The sequence below is a fragment of the Pseudonaja textilis genome, chromosome 1 (genome assembly GCF_049901715.1).
Source record: "Pseudonaja textilis isolate UNSWEBS1 chromosome 1, rPseTex1.2, whole genome shotgun sequence".
Classification (NCBI taxonomy): Eukaryota; Metazoa; Chordata; class Lepidosauria; order Squamata; family Elapidae; genus Pseudonaja; species Pseudonaja textilis.
The window spans coordinates 322986709-323003353 of NC_141990.1; the positions used below are offsets into that span (position 1 = coordinate 322986709).

The 16645-nt window shown below is 46.2% G+C and overlaps 2 protein-coding genes across 2 annotated transcripts; one reads left to right on the forward strand and one right to left on the reverse strand.

The window, feature by feature from the left end:
- Positions 1-97: 97 nt before the first annotated feature.
- Positions 98-9899, reverse strand: LOC113434925 (uncharacterized). Its single transcript, XM_087936718.1, has 4 exons — positions 9891-9899; positions 9401-9482; positions 6680-7311; positions 98-3622 (listed from the first exon to the last, which is right to left on the reverse strand). Exons 1-4 carry the CDS (start codon positions 9897-9899, stop codon positions 3557-3559), a joined length of 789 nt encoding a protein of 262 aa, XP_087792844.1. The 3' UTR covers positions 98-3556.
- Positions 9900-9996: 97 nt separating this feature from the next.
- Positions 9997-15864, forward strand: TPGS1 (tubulin polyglutamylase complex subunit 1). The gene is given in 3 exon segments (XM_026699110.2): positions 9997-10096; positions 10098-10379; positions 14720-15864. Coding segments are annotated over 3 exon segments (870 nt in total). The 5' UTR covers positions 9997-10040; the 3' UTR covers positions 15252-15864.
- The last annotated feature ends 781 nt before the right edge of the window (positions 15865-16645 follow it).

The window sequence follows — 16645 nt, forward strand, 5'->3', positions numbered from 1 at the left end:
AGGGATACACCCTAGCAGAATCTGCACGGCAGGCAGGCAGGCAAAATATGTGAGATAAACGTTTTTGTAGCTTACACTCAGTAAAACAGATACACTGTGCTAGTTAAATAGTTTATTCCAGTAAGAGTTTTAGCATAGTCAAAAACAGTCCATATATCATTCACTAATTCACTCCGTCCGGGGATTATTCAGTTGCAAAGTCCAGTGTCGAAAAAGAGGTCAGTAAACTTACAAATATCAGTCCAGTAATATATCTCCTCACAGTAGAGATATGAAGAAGTCAAACCTCCTTTCTTCCTTCGACGTCCAAAAAACTCAGCAGTAGGGAACACGCAGTTAGCAAATCATCAATCCAGTAAACCAGCAATCGTCAGCAATCAATCAGGTTCTCTTGCTCCCTCTTATGGCGGTGTACAACCGCACCCAAAATTACATGCTTTGCAGTTTAAAGTGACACACACTTAAACTTACTATCATAGTTTATATATATTATTTTACCCAAACTACGTTAGGTAACCTATGTTATTCCTAACATTGGTTTACTATACGCTAAAGCTCTCTACAAGAATCTGAACTACTAACAATCAAAACAAATTGGTAGTAGAGAAGAGTCAACAGAATTCAAGCTGTTGGGCTGAACCTTGGTCTCTTGTGGGTACGAAGGGATTCAAGACCTATGACATACTTGACCCCTCCCTCGGGTTCAGCCTGGTCACCTCTACATATGTATGGCCATCGTAACGCCAAAAAATGGATCACAAGTAGCTCTGGAAAGGTCTGTCTTAACTTTGAGTGGTTCTTAAGTGACCGGTTGTTAAATCAAGGACTACCTATATTGCCTTGAGCTCCTTTATAGGGAAACGGAGCGTCTGTGGACATCCCTTTAACACATAAAGTTGATCACACACTTTTGGGGGGATACCTGGACCTGCATCTCCAGGTTGTTTTTGGATAGTTTTCCTTGTCTTCAATTGAGCTGCTTGCTTGCAGGCAAATCAAGTCTTTTTTGTGTGTGTGCAACATGCAGTTAATATATGGACTTTGTTATCAGAAGATGTAGATTTCTGAAGCCACGGAAGGCTGACCTTTCAGTCACAGAATCTGGACTGAACGATGGCTAATTCTGAAGGCCCTTGAAGGCAACGGCTTGGCCTTCCGAACACACCTGGTTTTCACTCAGACGTGAGAAAATCTTTTGGAGACCAGACAGTAAAGCCTGTCGTATCTTGGGTACCCCAAATGCTGATGACCACCAGACGACAGCAAAGACTTCAACGTTAAAAAGTTAAAAACTTGGTGTTTCCATTAAATTGCATGTGGACAATTTAGAATTTGCAGGATGGATTCCAAAATTTAAAAAAAAACGCCAAAAGATGCCATGACTAAAATCGCCTGTAAATATTTACAACTACAGGAAGATATGACCCCAGTCAGTCGGGCAAGTCCTAACTAGCGGGGAAGGTGAGTCACAAAGAAGCAAGGAAAAAGCGCTTTCTCTTTTATCCTGGCAATCTTATAGCCCTTTTTCCCCACTCCTCCATCCTGGTTCGGGAATAATTAGCAAGGGGAAATCAATGTTTGCCTTTGCCCTCAGTGGAAAGGAAGAGAGTAAGCAAACACACAATGAGGAACCAGACGTGGAAAGGAATGCCTTGGCACTAGCAAGCCACTGGCCTGGCCCTTTAAGATGCAAAAGGAAGACTTTGAATGAGCCCCTGGGTGCTAATTAACTAATCAAAGTTGCAGAACTGAGCAAAGCAAATTGAAAAGAAAAGTCGAAGAAAATTGAGGAAGAGAGACCTTGTCCAATCTCTTCCCGTCTGCAAGGGATAAAATTTTGAGAAAAGGGGAAAGGGTGTTCCTTGCACACAGATCATACATGAAGAGGTCAACCGGGCACATTATTTCTCATGTTGATTTCACAGGAATCTTCCCAGTCTGGCAGTTTGCACCTGCGAATTTCAGACCATCTGTCCATTCAGGCATAATGGAGAAGAGCTGTAATTTGTCCCTATACAAAAAAATAGGCAAACAGACAACAACTCGCAATATATATATATATATATATTTTTAATGGAAGCTACATACATTTCAGTGTAGAGTTCCTTTCTTGTAAAATAGGGCTATCTGTCACGGGTTACCCTTGATGCTTCTTTTTAAAAAAATGCTAAACTAAGTGCATATATATCACACCCATCATACCAAATTTTAATTATTAGCTTCAATACCCAATGCGGACCCAAGTTTCTTCCCCAAATAGGTGGAATTCAACAGTCTCTAAGCCGGAGGGTAGGTTCATTTTACCATGGTTAGGCAAGCTACAAAAATGCCAGCAAGCTGCCAAAATGTCTAGGGAGATTCTCAGAAAAAGCGTATTTGGGACAAGCTACAAAAAACTAGGTTGAGCGAGACCAAGGCTGTATAATTGGGAAGTCTAGCCCAAATCTTCCTCATCTTCATAAAATTCGCTACACCATAGTAAGTCCAGTAAGAATGAGAAATTACTACACAGTTTCTTCATTGAGCATAAAAAAGAAAATTCCTAACATTTCTTTAGCACGGAAACCATAGTTTCTCAACCGTGGTTACTTTTAGTAATGCGTGGACTTCTACTCCCAGAATTCCCCAGCCAGCATGCTGTGGATTCTGGGAATTGAAGTCCACGCGTCTTAAAATGAAAAATGCTGCCCTATTATTTTTGAGACTCTCAAAAAATAAGACTTTCTGAAACCCTCCAGATCCATCTGAATCAAGGGCCTTCAAACTTGGCAAGTTTAAGACTTGTGGACTTCAACTCCCAGAATTCCTGAGCTAACATGACTGGGGGAAGGATTATGGGAGTTGAAGCCCACAAGTCTTAAAGCTGTCAGGTTTGAATATCCCTGGTCTTAATGAATCAAATTCAGCTTGGTTTTCAAATTGAGCATCCATGTGTCAAAATACTGGCCACTGATGAGAAATTCTGTTTCTGGGAGTGATTTGACCAGCTTCTGTTTTAAATACAAAGTGAAGCACTGTTTTATAAAAACTGTATTACATATTTGGGGGATAGGGGTAAGTAAAAAAGGCACATAGTTGTAGACCGAAGGAAGAAGGCATCGTAAAGTATTAAAAAGTTCACTTAGAGCTCAAACTTGATGTGACATTTATCGTGGCCAAAATGGGGAGATAGTTCTCGATTTACAAACATTTTAGTGACTGTTCAAAGTTACAACACCCTTGAAAAAAGTGACTTATGGCCGATTTCTCACACTTATGACTATTGCAGCATCCCCATGGTCCTGTGATCAAAATCCAGATACTTGGCAGCTGACTCATATTTATGACGGCTGCAGTATCCCGGGGTCATGTGATCTCCATTTCCCAGCCAACATCAACAGCGGGGGAGGAGCCAGATTCGCTTAACAATAGCATGATTCCTTTTAACATCTGCAATGATTCATTAACAACGGTGGCAAACAAAACTCACTCAACCCCGCTTGCCTTCTTTAAGCAACAGAAATTTTGTGCTCGATTGTGGCCGTAAAAGCGAGGGCTGCTTTGTAATGCGTTTCACTCAATAGCAAGGCGAGACCAGAATCCAGTCTGAATTGGAAAACAATGCAGAGAACTCATCCAGACCCTGAAAGAGAAAAATAAAAAAAATCAGGAAGAACAAGTTTTTAATTTCCTGCCTTCAGTTCATGGGTATAAGTGCCACCCTCCAAACTGGTTACTCGCCAAAGGAAAGAAAAGAACTGAACAGCCATCATCGTCCTTCTTTTTGACGGGAACCCAATCTCTTTAATTAGAAGCAGGGACAGAGGTCAGCACTCGAGTCACCGAAATGACCTTTTTTGTGTGTGTTATTGCTGATTGTACAATAGCCTTGCGTGGAATCAAGAAGGCAGGACCCAAATCAGATAATCAAGGCCCACTTCAGAGCGGTTGATTATGTAAACAGTCACGTACTGCAAGGGCATCTCATAAAAACAATATGGCGCCACTCCTCTAAACAAGATATAAATGGGAAAAGTTCCTCTTGCACGTGCGTGCTAGTCGTCGTTTCCGGCTCTACCGGGCGCTGCTCATCTCCGTTACAAAGCCAAAGAGCCAGCGCTGTCCGAAGACGTCTCAGTCAGTGGTGGGATTCAATTTTTTTTACTACCGGTTCTGTGGACGTGGCTTGGTGGGCGGGGCCATGTGACTGGGTGGGTGTGGCTTTTTTTTTTTTTTGCAGGCACCCCCCGCACCCATTTTTGGGGCCTTCTGGGCCTCAGAGGAGCCCCTAGAGCAGGGGTCTCAAACTCAATTTACCTGGGGGCCGCTGGAGGCAGAGTCTGGGTGAGGCTGGGCCGCCTAAGGGATTCCACAAAAAAACGTTGTTAAAAAAATATCCTCAAATGTCATCAACGGTTAATGATTTCTCCAATACATGAACTGTCCTGAACACATGAATGGAACATTGAATGAAGATCATGGACGGTTCCTCAGAACATGGCTTCTCCAGCTTACTCCTTGCTGCCAGAGACTTGACAAGGCTTCCTCTCACATATCTGAGCCACATTTGGCTTGAGAGAGGAGGCGCTTGAGACCCTCAGTTATGGCTCGAAGATGATCCTCAGTAAGTCTGGACCTGTACTTGGACTTGTTAAAGTTCAGGGTGGAGAAGAAGAGGAACGACGAGGAACGGCGGGTGGGACTTCCTTCAGAGGTCCATTCCCCCTGCGGGCCGCACTAATATTATACTTTCATATCACGGTGGGGGGACACAGGATATCGTCCTGCGGGCCACAATTGGCCTGCAGGCTGCGAGTTTGAGACCCTTGCTCTAGAGGGAGCGTTTTTGCTTCCCTAAGGCACCTCTGAGGCTCAGGAAGGCAAAAAATGGAGAGGGGGGGCTGAGCTATTTTTTGCCTTCCTGGGCCTCAGCAAGGGGAATCCCAGCACAGCAGATTGTCGGGAGGGGAAAAAAATACCTTAGGTGAATGTCAGGTGGGTGGGTTGAGCGAGCATCTGGAGGGAGGGCGAACAGGTCGGGCGCGTGGCCAGCCAGGACTTACTACCTGTCTGGCGACCCATGCCAAATCCTTGCTACCAGTTCGCTCGATCTGGTGCGAACCGGCTGAATACCACAACTGGTCTCCGTGGTACTGTGGCCAGCACAAACTAAACGCCAAAGGATGCATGGAATGCTACCTTACTTTCCCACCAAAGGGGCCCCTATTTTCCTACTTGCATTTTTACATGGTTTCGAACCACTAGGTTGGCAGAAGCTGGGACAAGAAACGGGAGCTCACTCCGTGACGCGGCGCTAGGGATTCGAACCGCCGAACTGCCGACCTTTCTGATCGACAAGCTCAGCGTCTTAGCCACTGAGCCACCGCGTCCCTAAACAATAAACAAGATATATTTATATGTTTAAGAAAAAAGAGGGTTGAGGTGTGGGGAAAAAGCATGCCTAAATTTAGGGCGTGTTAAATTTGTTCCACTTTTCAATTTCCAAACGTTGGGGGATGCTCAAAAGTTGTGACATATGCCTTGGGGATTGCAAAGGTTATTTTGGTTACTTTAATCTAATCTAGATGCGCTTGATAAAAGTCACTACATAATTTTTGAACATTTCATGTGTAATAATCTGGGGTCATTTCCTGCCCTTCCTATTTCTCAATAAGAGGGCAGTTGCACATCTCGCAAACTCTTTTGGCACCCTGAGAAAAGGAGGGAAGGGTCATTTATGGATCGTACCCAGTGGTGGGATGCTGCCGGTTCGCGCCGGTTCGCACCGGTTCTCCCAAACTGGTAGCACCAGTGAGCAGTTCGCCCTGCCCTTCCTTGTGCTTTATTTCCTTGTTTATGAACTCAGCTGATTCGAGTGGCAGACGGGACTGCTGCACCTCCGCTGTTTTACTCACCATCGCTGAAGACAAGGTCAATTTCTGAAGCTTAAAACCGGTGGTTGATGAACGCTGCACACCTGAAGCGCGCTCTCATAGAACCGGTAGTATAAAAAGGGTGAATCCCACCACTGATCCTACCCCTTGTTGCGGTTCGCCGGCAGCAGGTGCGGACAGCTGAGGTCTCTTGACAGCAAGGACTTGGACGAGGGTCCTGCGTGTGATGCAGGGATGGGCCCAGGACTATCGGAGAGTGGGGTGCTGCCTGCAGAGCTTGGAGACTCTAGCAGCAGTGATGCAGAGGACCCCGGGGAACCTGTGCTCAGTGCGCGTATGCATAGGGCTGCTTGAAGGAAAGAGCAGCTGAAGCAGCACAGGCAACTTGGGAGTAAGGCTGGAAGGTGATGGGCCCTCCCATAAGGGATAAAAGCCAGCCTTCGGGATTGGCTTTTTGCAGGAAGCAAAGACATTCTTTCTACTCACAAAGCCCTGCTTACTCCAGTTTGGGGTTTTTTTGAAACTTCTGGCTTTGGATATTTATCTGCAATTAGTCTTTTGTTCTCGGCAGCCTTTCACAACCTTGAAAGGGTTTGCTCTTATCTGGGACAATTCATTCTGAATGACTCTTGGCTGTGAATGCACACAATTCACAACGCCGCATCAAAAAGGTTTGCTTTTATACATACTTTGTGTTTGTTTGATCTGAGCAAGGCTTGGGTCAGAACACCCCTTCGCCCACCCTCTGGCCCTAAGAGTGCAACCTGCGGACATGCTTCAGAAGGTTGGACTTGTGATTGAACGACTTGGGGGCAGTGCTTGCAGCTGAAGGCGGGGTGCTTTTGATGGGTGTGCCGGTGCTGCAGGAAGGTGGAACGGTGCGTGAAGGTTCTGGGACACTGGTCGCAGCGGTGGGGACGCTCGCCTGTGTGGACCCGCTCGTGTTCTTTGACCGAGGCTTCCCACTTAAAGCGCTGGCTGCAGTGGGAGCAGGCGAAGGGCTTCTCCTGGGTGTGGATCCGCAGGTGTTTCACCAGGCAGGAGGTACGCTTAAAGCGCTTGGGGCACAAGTGGCAGGGGAAGGGGGCCTCGTCCGAATGCACCTTGCGGTGCTTGTCCAGGTCGGCCTGCAGCTTGAAGCATTTCCCGCAGCAGAAGGGCTGCCTGGCCGAGTGCACCAGGCGGTGCTTAATGAGGTCGTCGCAACGGGTGAAGGTCTTCTCGCAACACTGGCACTGGTAGGGCCGCCCGTCCGTGTGGATGCGCTCCCGGAAACTGAACTGGTGTTTGATGTCCTTCCCGCAGATGTCACAGTGGTGGAGCTCCAGGTCGAGGGCAACCACTTGAGGACGTTTCTTCTCTGGCTTCCAAATGGCTTTCTTCCTCCTTTTCCGCAACCGGGTTTTGGGAGGGCTCCTCCGGGGGTCCCATGAATGGTCTGGAGAAGCGGAACAAAAGGCCACAGCCAGGAGCGGGCTTCAAAAAATTTAGCAAAGGGTTCTCTGCCCGGTTGCTGAGAGGACGTGGCCATAGTGGGCTTGGCCTAGTCGGCCTCCTGCATCACAGCTGGGGGGGATGTGTTTGACCTCCCGGGCTCCTGAGGCTTTCCTCAAGCCTCCAGGAGAGCAAAAACAGCCTCCCCGGGCTCCGGAGGCTCTTTGGAAGCTGGAAACGGGCCCATTTCTGGCTTTCCCAAACTTCCAACCCCGAACCTCTGCACACAACGTGCACTTACCTGCATCCAAAACGGACCGCATGAGGACTCCTGGGAGGGGAGGGACAGGGAGGGGGTGGGGTGGGGCCAGCCAGGAGAGGGATTCGGGGAGTTCTCCGAACTGCACAGAATCTTAACTAGGGGCTCTCCGAATCCCTAGCAGCCCAGCCCTGGTCACAGCGCCCCGTAAGCCCTTTTTTTTCATAGATTCCTTACAACCAAAATCTTTTGTGGACTGGATTCATGTTATCGGGTACACACTCACCAAAAGCCATGGGGGTATTCTACCGGTTTGGCCCGGTTCTGCCGAGCCGGTAGCAGCGATGAGCAGCAGAGAACAAACCTGTTCTCTCCACCGCTCTGCTCTTGGGTCCACGTGCCCGCCCGAGCTCCCATACTCCCTTTTATCCGCTGAATTTGAGGCGCAGCTGCTTTGCGCGGCACAGAAGAGTGCCGTGCGGCAGCTGCTGAAGCGACCGGAATCATGCAGGCTTGCAGGAGGTGAGTTAGAACGCCTCTGCGCCAAGTGCGCATTTGGCGCACGCATGCACGCAAAGTGTGTGCACGTGTGCAAAGTGCGCCCACCAAGCCATGGCCACCGAACCGGTGGCATAAATATTTGACTCCCACCACTGACCAAAAGTGAGAGTGAGTGAATAGGGGTAATCCTTGACTTACAACCAATCATTTAGTGACTGCCCGAAGTTACAACAGCATTGAAAAGAGTGACTTATGACTGCTTTTTTTTTTTTTTTGCAACATCTCCATGATCAAGTAATCGAAATCCGGAGGCTCGGCAACTGGTATGTACTTATGACGGTTGCAGTGTCCCGGGGTCACGTGATCCCCTTTTGCAACCTTCTGGCAAGCAAAGTCAACGGGGGAAGCCAGATTCGCTTCTCAACCGTGCGACTAACTCAACAACTGCAGCGATTCACTTAACAGCTGCGGGTAGAAGGATCGCAAAACAGAGCAAAACTCATTCAAGTGTCTTGCTTAGCAATAGAAATTTTGGGCTCAATTGCAGTTGTAAGTTGAGGACTACCTGTAAAGGCGTAGCTGGAAGGGGAAACTCACAGGTGGCAAACAGCTTGCCTTGGTATGACATGATAAACCTAAGATGACAGAATACAATTCAGCTAACATCTGTACATCAGAAAAAATAATTAGAATAGAGTAGAGTAGAGTAGAGTAGAGTAGAGTAGAATAGAATAGAAAGAATGGAATGTGTCATCGGTATTCATCTGGCAAGCGTCCTGTCAGTGTGTGAGAGAGTTGAGTGCTATTTGGAAACTGAAACAGTATTTGCTGTGTGAGCAAGGAGACAGCAAGGAGCCTGGGTGTGGCTTAGCTCAACTGTTCTGTACTAAAGCTGCTTGGTGCTCTGAAACTGAACCTCCTCTCCTCTGCTTGTGTTTTGCATTTGGAAGAGATTTCTTTTCAGGTGGGGAGGGAGAGTAGAACTCCTTAGCATCAGAGCATGTTAATAATAATAATATATGAAATACTAATGCTCTGATGGTCATTTTGAAAAATCCTTTCTTAGTGAGCACCTAGAAGCCAAGAGGAACAGACGTGCCAAATTTCAAATTTGTAGGCTTTGCAGTTCTCGAGATTTTGTGATGATGCATGAGGGTATTTTGCTTTTATATATATAAAATGATGATGACGATGTTTTTTTCTTCTTGCCGCCCATCTCGTTGCAAGGTGAGATGGGAGGCAAAAGACTCTCCCAAAGGGCTCCCCTGACCATTTCTTCCGGGAGGGAGGAGACCGTTGCAGCGCAATCCGCCACCCCAGAGACCTCACCTACTTTCCGGTATCCAGGAGCACCAGACGCCGCTCTCCGGCGCTTCAAGACGGCCGCGTCGCTTTCTCAACTCTCGCGAGACGTCCTTCGCAAAGGCGAGCCGACACGGGAAGAGGGTCAAACATAGAGACGGCGAAGCTTAGATGGGGAAACGTCGCGTTAGATTTTTCCGATGAAATTTCCGGGATTAGAGACGATAAAAACAGAGCCTAGAGAGGCTTGATTTCGGAAACGTTTGAGCACTTCCGGCAAAGACTGAAACAGGATGCCGTCTCCTTCCCTTAAGGGCATGAAGGGCCACTCTACCGCTTATCTCTATGGCTGAAACGCTTGGTACGCTTTCAAGAATGAGGTGCGTTCCCGCCTCACTTTTAGGTGAAGAATGGCAGTAAGTTTGGAGCGCGCCCTTCTTCCCTCCCGTTGAAAATTTTTCTGCTTTTGAAGCTATCCACCAGACAAATCCTTGTCTCGGCGCACATTCATGGCCTCTTACCGGTCTCATGGTTGGCTACCACGAAAAAAACTATAGATGGCGCTCCCGGAGAGGGAGGGAGCGTCGAAAGAGGGAACCCTTACTTAAGATGGCGGTCGAACGGACCTCAGTGGAGATGGCAGCCCGCGAGAAACAGTGCCCTCAATCAAAATGGCGGCCAATGAAAAGAGACGCTCATCCCCCGCGGGTACGGCGGCGGCCGGCGGCCGGTCAGGGCCGGTCGGCCTTGTCAACGAACGGCGTCGCCGAGGGCGAGGCGGAATTCCTCCTACAGTCCGGCGTGACCGACATGGTGCGAGAGGCTCTCCTAAAAGTGCTCGAAGCCCGGCCGGAGAAGCCCATCGATTTCCTAGCCGGCTATTTCGAGGAGCTGATGCAGAGTAGCCCGGAGGCGGCGACGGAGGCCTTGTCGGACGGCGGAGACCCCCAACGGCAGCTGCGTCTCGACCGGGCCTTGTGGTATCTGGGCTTGGCTCACCATTCCCACAGGTGGGGGCGAAGAATTCCGCTTGCGAGGGAGAGAACTCCGATCCCCACAATGCAACGGGTCTACCCACGGGCGGTTCTAAGGGAGTCCGCCCGCGAGGCTCATTGGGAAATGTAGTTTTTCTCTAAAGCGGCCCAGTATGGAGGTGTGGGGGACACAGCAAGGAAATGGAAATAATGGATTGTTCTGGGCCGCATCAAGAACTTTGCGTTTTAATTGACGGTTTGGGCTAACATGGGGGCCCCGGGGGCCCTTCTGGAGCCTGGTAGACAACAACCCTCGGATGCTGTAGCCAATTTAAATCCTCCATCAGACTAGCCACTCTACTATCAGCTTCATTTTCACAAAAAGCTGGTGCCTTGAATAAAATTTGTTACTCAGAAAAGATGCTACCAGACCCCTCCTGATTATTATTTTTTTGCTACTAGCTCTCTCCCTTACTAGGCATAATGATTCACCCATTTCACAATTATAGTGCATTCATTATAAAACATAATTCACACTGATTAAAACTTTAAAATAAAGTACAGTGTAATGCACAATTAATCATAAGAAAGAATTGCAGTATAAATTACTACGTCTTAGTAAAAGGGGAAACAGGAAGCATAGTCAGTGATTAAGTATTTTACTTCAATATTCTGTATGTTAAATATTTTGAGTATAAAGAGGGGAATCACTATCACTGAAGACTTAGATGGTTTTCAAGTTGAGACTAAAATTCTTTAAAAAGCATGAGGAAAAGTAGAGAAAGAAGAGAGAACTTGTGTATTAATAAAGGAAAAATACAGAGTAAAATATCTTGCTTTTGCATCTTATAGGAAAAGCTAAAGATTAGAGTTGGAAGAAATTCAATAGGTTGTGTTAGCCATCATCCAGAAATATTCCCCTTCTTCTCACCATTTTTATAAACACCAGTATCCCTCAATGAAATACAGTATTTCATGAACCATGACCAGAGAAGATCTATGAATAATATTAATTTTCATTGATAGTCCTCTCTCCAAATGAAATAATTACTAATTTCTTTAATTCTCTGTTTTTTACTTGAGTTACTTTTAGCCAAAGCCCAAGTCACAAATATGTCTACTCCAAGCATATTTTTCTTGCCACAAAGCAAATGTGATGTGTTTTCCCAGGGCAGCCTCCCATTTATATGTGTAACAATTAACATAATTCTACCACATGTCAATGTATGAATAAAACAACATGTATGTTAGCTGTCTCATAAAGTAAGCATAAGCTTTATTGGAAAGTCTCTGGGGTGTGTATACACACGCACGCAGGTAGTCCTCAACAAGCACAATTGGGACGAGAATTTCCACTGCTAAGTACAGCAGTTGTTAAGGGAGTTGTGTCTGATATTATGACCTTTTTCAATGGTTGTTAAGTGAATCCAATTGTTAAGAGAATCATACGATAGTTAAGCAAATGTGGCTTTTCCCATTAAATTTCCTTATGGAAAGTCAAATGAGAAGATTGCAAATGGTGCTCTCTCAAGTGCATACTAGTTCCCCAAATTTTGATCACATGATTGTGAGGAAGCTGCAGTGGTTGTACATGCGAGGACTGGCTGTAAGTCACTTTTTTCAGTGCTGTGGTAACTGAATGATCACTAAATGAATGGTTGCAAGTCAAGGACTACCTATATGACATTTCCTAGGTCGAAATATAGAAATATTTTGCCAATCCTTAATCCTAATAACGGTGGTTGTTTGAAATTGATAAGAATCGTTGACACCTAGAAAAGCTCAGTAAAGCTAATGCCATTTTCTAAAATTAAAAGAAAACTAAAATTAAGTTCACAATTTCTTGCTTTCCCAGTTAAAATTAAATTGACCTGCATTAATACAAAATACGATGGGAGAAAAGCAATAACAATAATACAACTATAAATAATTATACAACTTCAAATGTTTTCATCAACAGTGAGTGCTTTAAAATAGTTTCCAACCATTTCAAACTCAAAAACACCCCAATTTGAATCTGAAATATCTCTTATTAGGTACAGAATGGCTATCTGGAATATTATGGAAATTTTCTTCCCAAACACTGAAAACAGTTATGCATCAGACACAACTTTCAGATATCCCAAACCCTTTTTTATACTTTTGAATTAGAAATGGCTGAAACAAAAAACAGTTAACATACTCCCAAGTAAGTTCTTAAATTATTTTTTTCTGTTACTTCTCCTAGTAAGTTTTTTTTTTTACTTCAACGAAGACCCAATATGGAGCACTGATCAATTCAGTCTGTCATTTCTCAAAGTAATACAATACTTCCTGATCCAGCTTTAATGTGATACAGGCCACGGATGTCAAACTCATGTCATCACATGACTTTTTTTCCACTTTGCTAAACTGGACTCGGGCGTGGCCCGCAGTCTGCGAGTTTGACAACCCTGATCTTGGCTCTGTTTCAGGGTGGGCATTATGGATCACCAGTTAAAGATGCTGGGCTTATCCCTTGTAAAGATGACAGCTGAGGTTCAAGACCCAAGTGCCATGCAAAGGAGTGAGCTCCCGTTATTTGCTCCAGCTTCTGCCCACCTAGCAATTCGAAAGCGTGCAAATGTGAGTAGATAAATAGGTACCACTTTGGTGGGAAAGGTAACCGTGTTCCATGCACCTCGGCGTGTACAGGCATGTGCTCAACTTGCAACAGTTCATTTAGTGACCGTTCAAAGTTGTTGCACTGAAGAAAGTGACTTATGACTGTTTTTCACACTTACAACCTTCACAGCATCCCCATGGCCACATGATTGAAACTCAGACCCTCGGCAACTGACTCCTACTTATGAGAGTCGCAGTGTCCCAAAATCATGTGATCCCCTTTTGCGACCTTCTGACAAGGAAAGTCAATGGGGAAGGCAGATTCAAAAACACCTCAAACTGTGTTAACAGACAGTTAACAAACTCTGTTACTAATTTTAACAAATGCAACAATTCACTTAACAACTGTGGCATGAAAAGCTGTAAAATAGGACAAACTCACATAACAAAGGGTTCACTTAGCAACCTCAATTTTGGCCTCAATTGTGGTCGTAATTTGAGAACTACCTGTAATTATGTTGGCCACATGACCACGGAAAATGTCGTCAGACAACACTGGCTCCTTCAGCTAAGAAATGGAGACAAGCACCGTCCCCTAGAGCCAGAAATGATTAGACAGGAGAAAACTTTACCTTTACTAAATACAATTCCTTAATCAGTTTGGTCCAATGGTTAAAACACCAGGTTAGAAAGTGGGAAACTCAGTTCTAGTCCCGCCTTAGCCATGAAAGCTGGCTTGGTGAGTTTGGGCCAATCACCAGGAGACGGAGAGTTCTAGTCCCGCCTTAGCCATGAAAGCTGGCTTGGTGACTTTGGGCCAATCACCAGGTTACGGAGAGCTCTAGTCCCGCCTTAGCCATGAAAGCTGGCTTGGTCACTTTGGGTCAATCACCAGGAGACGGAGAGTTCTAGTCCCGCCTTAGCCATGAAAGCTGGCTTGGTGACTTTGGGCCAATCACCAGGAGACAGAGAGTTCTAGTCCCACCTTAGCGATGAAAGCTGGCTTGGTGACTTTGGGCCAATCACTAGGAGACGGAGAGTTCTAGTCCCACCTTAGCCATGAAAGCTGGCTTGGTGAGTTTGGGCCAATCACCAGGAGACGGAGAGTTCTAGTCCCACCTTAGCCATGAAAGCTGGCTTGGTGAGTTTGGGCCAATCACCAGGAGACGGAGAGTTCTAGTCCCGCCTTAGTCATGAAAGTCAACTGAGTGCCTTCACTCTCTCAGCCCAACCCATCTCACAAAATTGTTGTGGGGAAAATAGGAGGGGGAAGATATGCTGGAAATATTCATTACCTTGAGTTATTTGTAAAAGTGCAGTGCAAATAAATAAGTGTGTGGTGTGTGTGAGAGAGATATTTTGGACACAATGGGTTGCTGACAGGAAGGCATTTGGACCCGTGAGATGGCTCCAAACCGGTAGGTAGGTAGGTAGGTAGGTAAGAGAGAGAGAGAGAGGAAGAAGGAAGGAAGGAAGGAAGGAAGGAAGGAAGGAAGGAAGAAAGAAAGAAAGAAAGAAAGAAAGAAAGAAAGAAAGAAAGAAAGAAAGAAAGAAAGAAAGAAAGAAAGAAAGAAAGAAAGAAAGATTTGTCTTTCTGTCTCTGTCTTTCATTTTGGAGCCATCTCCCAGTTCCAAGTGCCTTCCAAAACCACAGCAGCCCATTGTGTCCAAAACCACACACATACACAATCTGAAGAGGATCAGACTGTGCTTTTAGGGCTTTGCTGCTCCCAAGGCTTCGAGACCATCCCTTAATATTGTTAATTCCGCCCCCTCCCCTCCTCTTCCATTAGGACGGCCTTTAACAACAACGTCCACTCCGCCTACGACGTTCTCAGCGCTGGGGCCAAGGGCAAGAAACCCGGTGTGGACGGGAAGACCTACAGCGAGCTCCTGCGGCTGCTGTGCCAAGAGAGGGCCGCCTCCGACGAGACCCTGCAGCCCCTCCTGCAGAAGGTCTCTTGCCGAGACCACGAAGCGGTGCCCTTCGACATCTTCCGCTACGGCCTCCTCACCTGCCTGATCCTCCTGGAGTTCCTGGCCAAGGCTGACAGTCTCTACGACGCTCTCGATGACGGCTCGGATGCTGCCGACAAAAGGGTCTGCACGGCTGTCTTGGGCACCCTGGAAGACGCCCTCCACATAACCGATGCCTCTCCTCCCATCCGGTGCTTGGAAGCCGGATCCAAGCTCAGGCCAGACTGCTTGGCGATGGCGATGGACCGGGCGCTGTTGGAGAGGAAAGCCAGCGCGGCCATGAAGAAGGACAAGTTCCTCAAGAGGGCTGCGTCCATCTTCGTTACAAAAGTGAAGTCCGTTCACTAAACGGGGCAGGGAGCGGCGTGGTTCTTCTCTCTGGCTTTCCTGAGCGGCAGAAAATCTATGATGCTACAGGGTGCAAATGGACACGGACAAAGGGGGGATCCCCCAGAATCGGTTTGTTTAGAGTTTGCCCCTCTAAGGCAGGGGTGGCGAATTAGGGCTCCTTTAGGACCCGTGGACTTCAACTCCCAGAATTCCTCAGCCAGCAAAGCTTTGCTGGCTCAGGAATTCTGGGAGTTGAAGTTCACAAGTCTTAAAGTTGCCAAGATTGGAGACCCCTGGGCTAGAAGATCTTCAGGGTCGCTTCCAATTCTGTTATCCTCTTTTAAGTTCTAGCCAAACCAGTGCCCAGTCTATTTAACCATCTCCAAGCCATCCACTCTTCCTTCAAACCCCCAGGCGAGTCCTCAAGTGGCACTATCCCATTTTGAAGCTGGCTTGGTTACCAATGTGTTCCTGACTGCGACTTAAGGGCCTGGTTATAACATCAAAAAGTCCCTAAATAATAATCTGAGGAACTGCCTATCTAATAATAATTTGAGGAACTGGCCCTTTACAAGCTGACAGGGTCTGCATGTTCCAGGCTCTTCCTATTAAATAATATCATTTTTCAGGACCCCAGAAGTGTGTCTTTTCTCTCATGGTCCCTTGGATGAGGTTATCCCTGAGATCCATCTGTACGATTTTCTAGAAAATGTCATTTTTTTTCTTCTCCCCACGCCATGGGCTAGAAGTGACTGGAGCAGCCCCTGGAGGTTATTGGTATATATTCTTGTATTGTTTTGTCCCTTTTTTTTCTAGTGTACGGGGTTTTTGTTTTAGAAATCATTCCTATTTATATATTTTTTAAATCCTGTTCGTTGTATGGGAATCACCCAGAATCATTCTGGAATCAGGTAGCATCAAATTGGATAAAATAAATAAACCTGTTATCATACACACAAACACAGAAACCTCAGTTCTACGGTAGTATTTTCACCAACATCGACCGTATCCAGATTCTTGGGCTGAGAGGTCAGCGAATGGGGTTTCTGTGGCTGGGGGTGGACTTGAACCCAAGTCTTGCCACTTCTACTCCAACTTTCCCGCTACATCTTATTGGTTCTTAGGTTTAGAGGGAGGGATTTAGCTCAAAGCCAGCCAGTGAGCTTTTGTGCCTGAGGGGAGACTAGTACTCAGGTCTTTCCATTCATTGTCTAGCCACTGAATAAAGTGGATTGCTTGAAAATGGCAAATGTCAAGTTGGTTTAAAAAAATATGGCGGCATTTGATTTGATTTTAAAAGCCACAGTAGAAATCATTTCCTTTTCACTGGGAAAGTACAGTTTTTTTTATCCTCTAGTCTAGACTTTTCTAAGCTTCAAGATTTCAGTGCATACAGAAGCAGAATTGTTTAA

What these genes read in the sequence shown, in the direction of transcription:
- LOC113434925 (XM_087936718.1), bottom strand. An exon ending in GTGCTCCTGGATACCGGAAA is followed by an intron (nt 7,312 to 9,400) that starts GTAGGTGAGGTC and finishes CCGCTTCTCCAG; the next exon opens with ACCATTCATGGGACCCCCGG. An exon ending in GCTGCAAGCACTGCCCCCAA is followed by an intron (nt 3,623 to 6,679) that starts GTCGTTCAATCA and finishes TTTCTCTTTCAG; the next exon opens with GGTCTGGATGAGTTCTCTGC.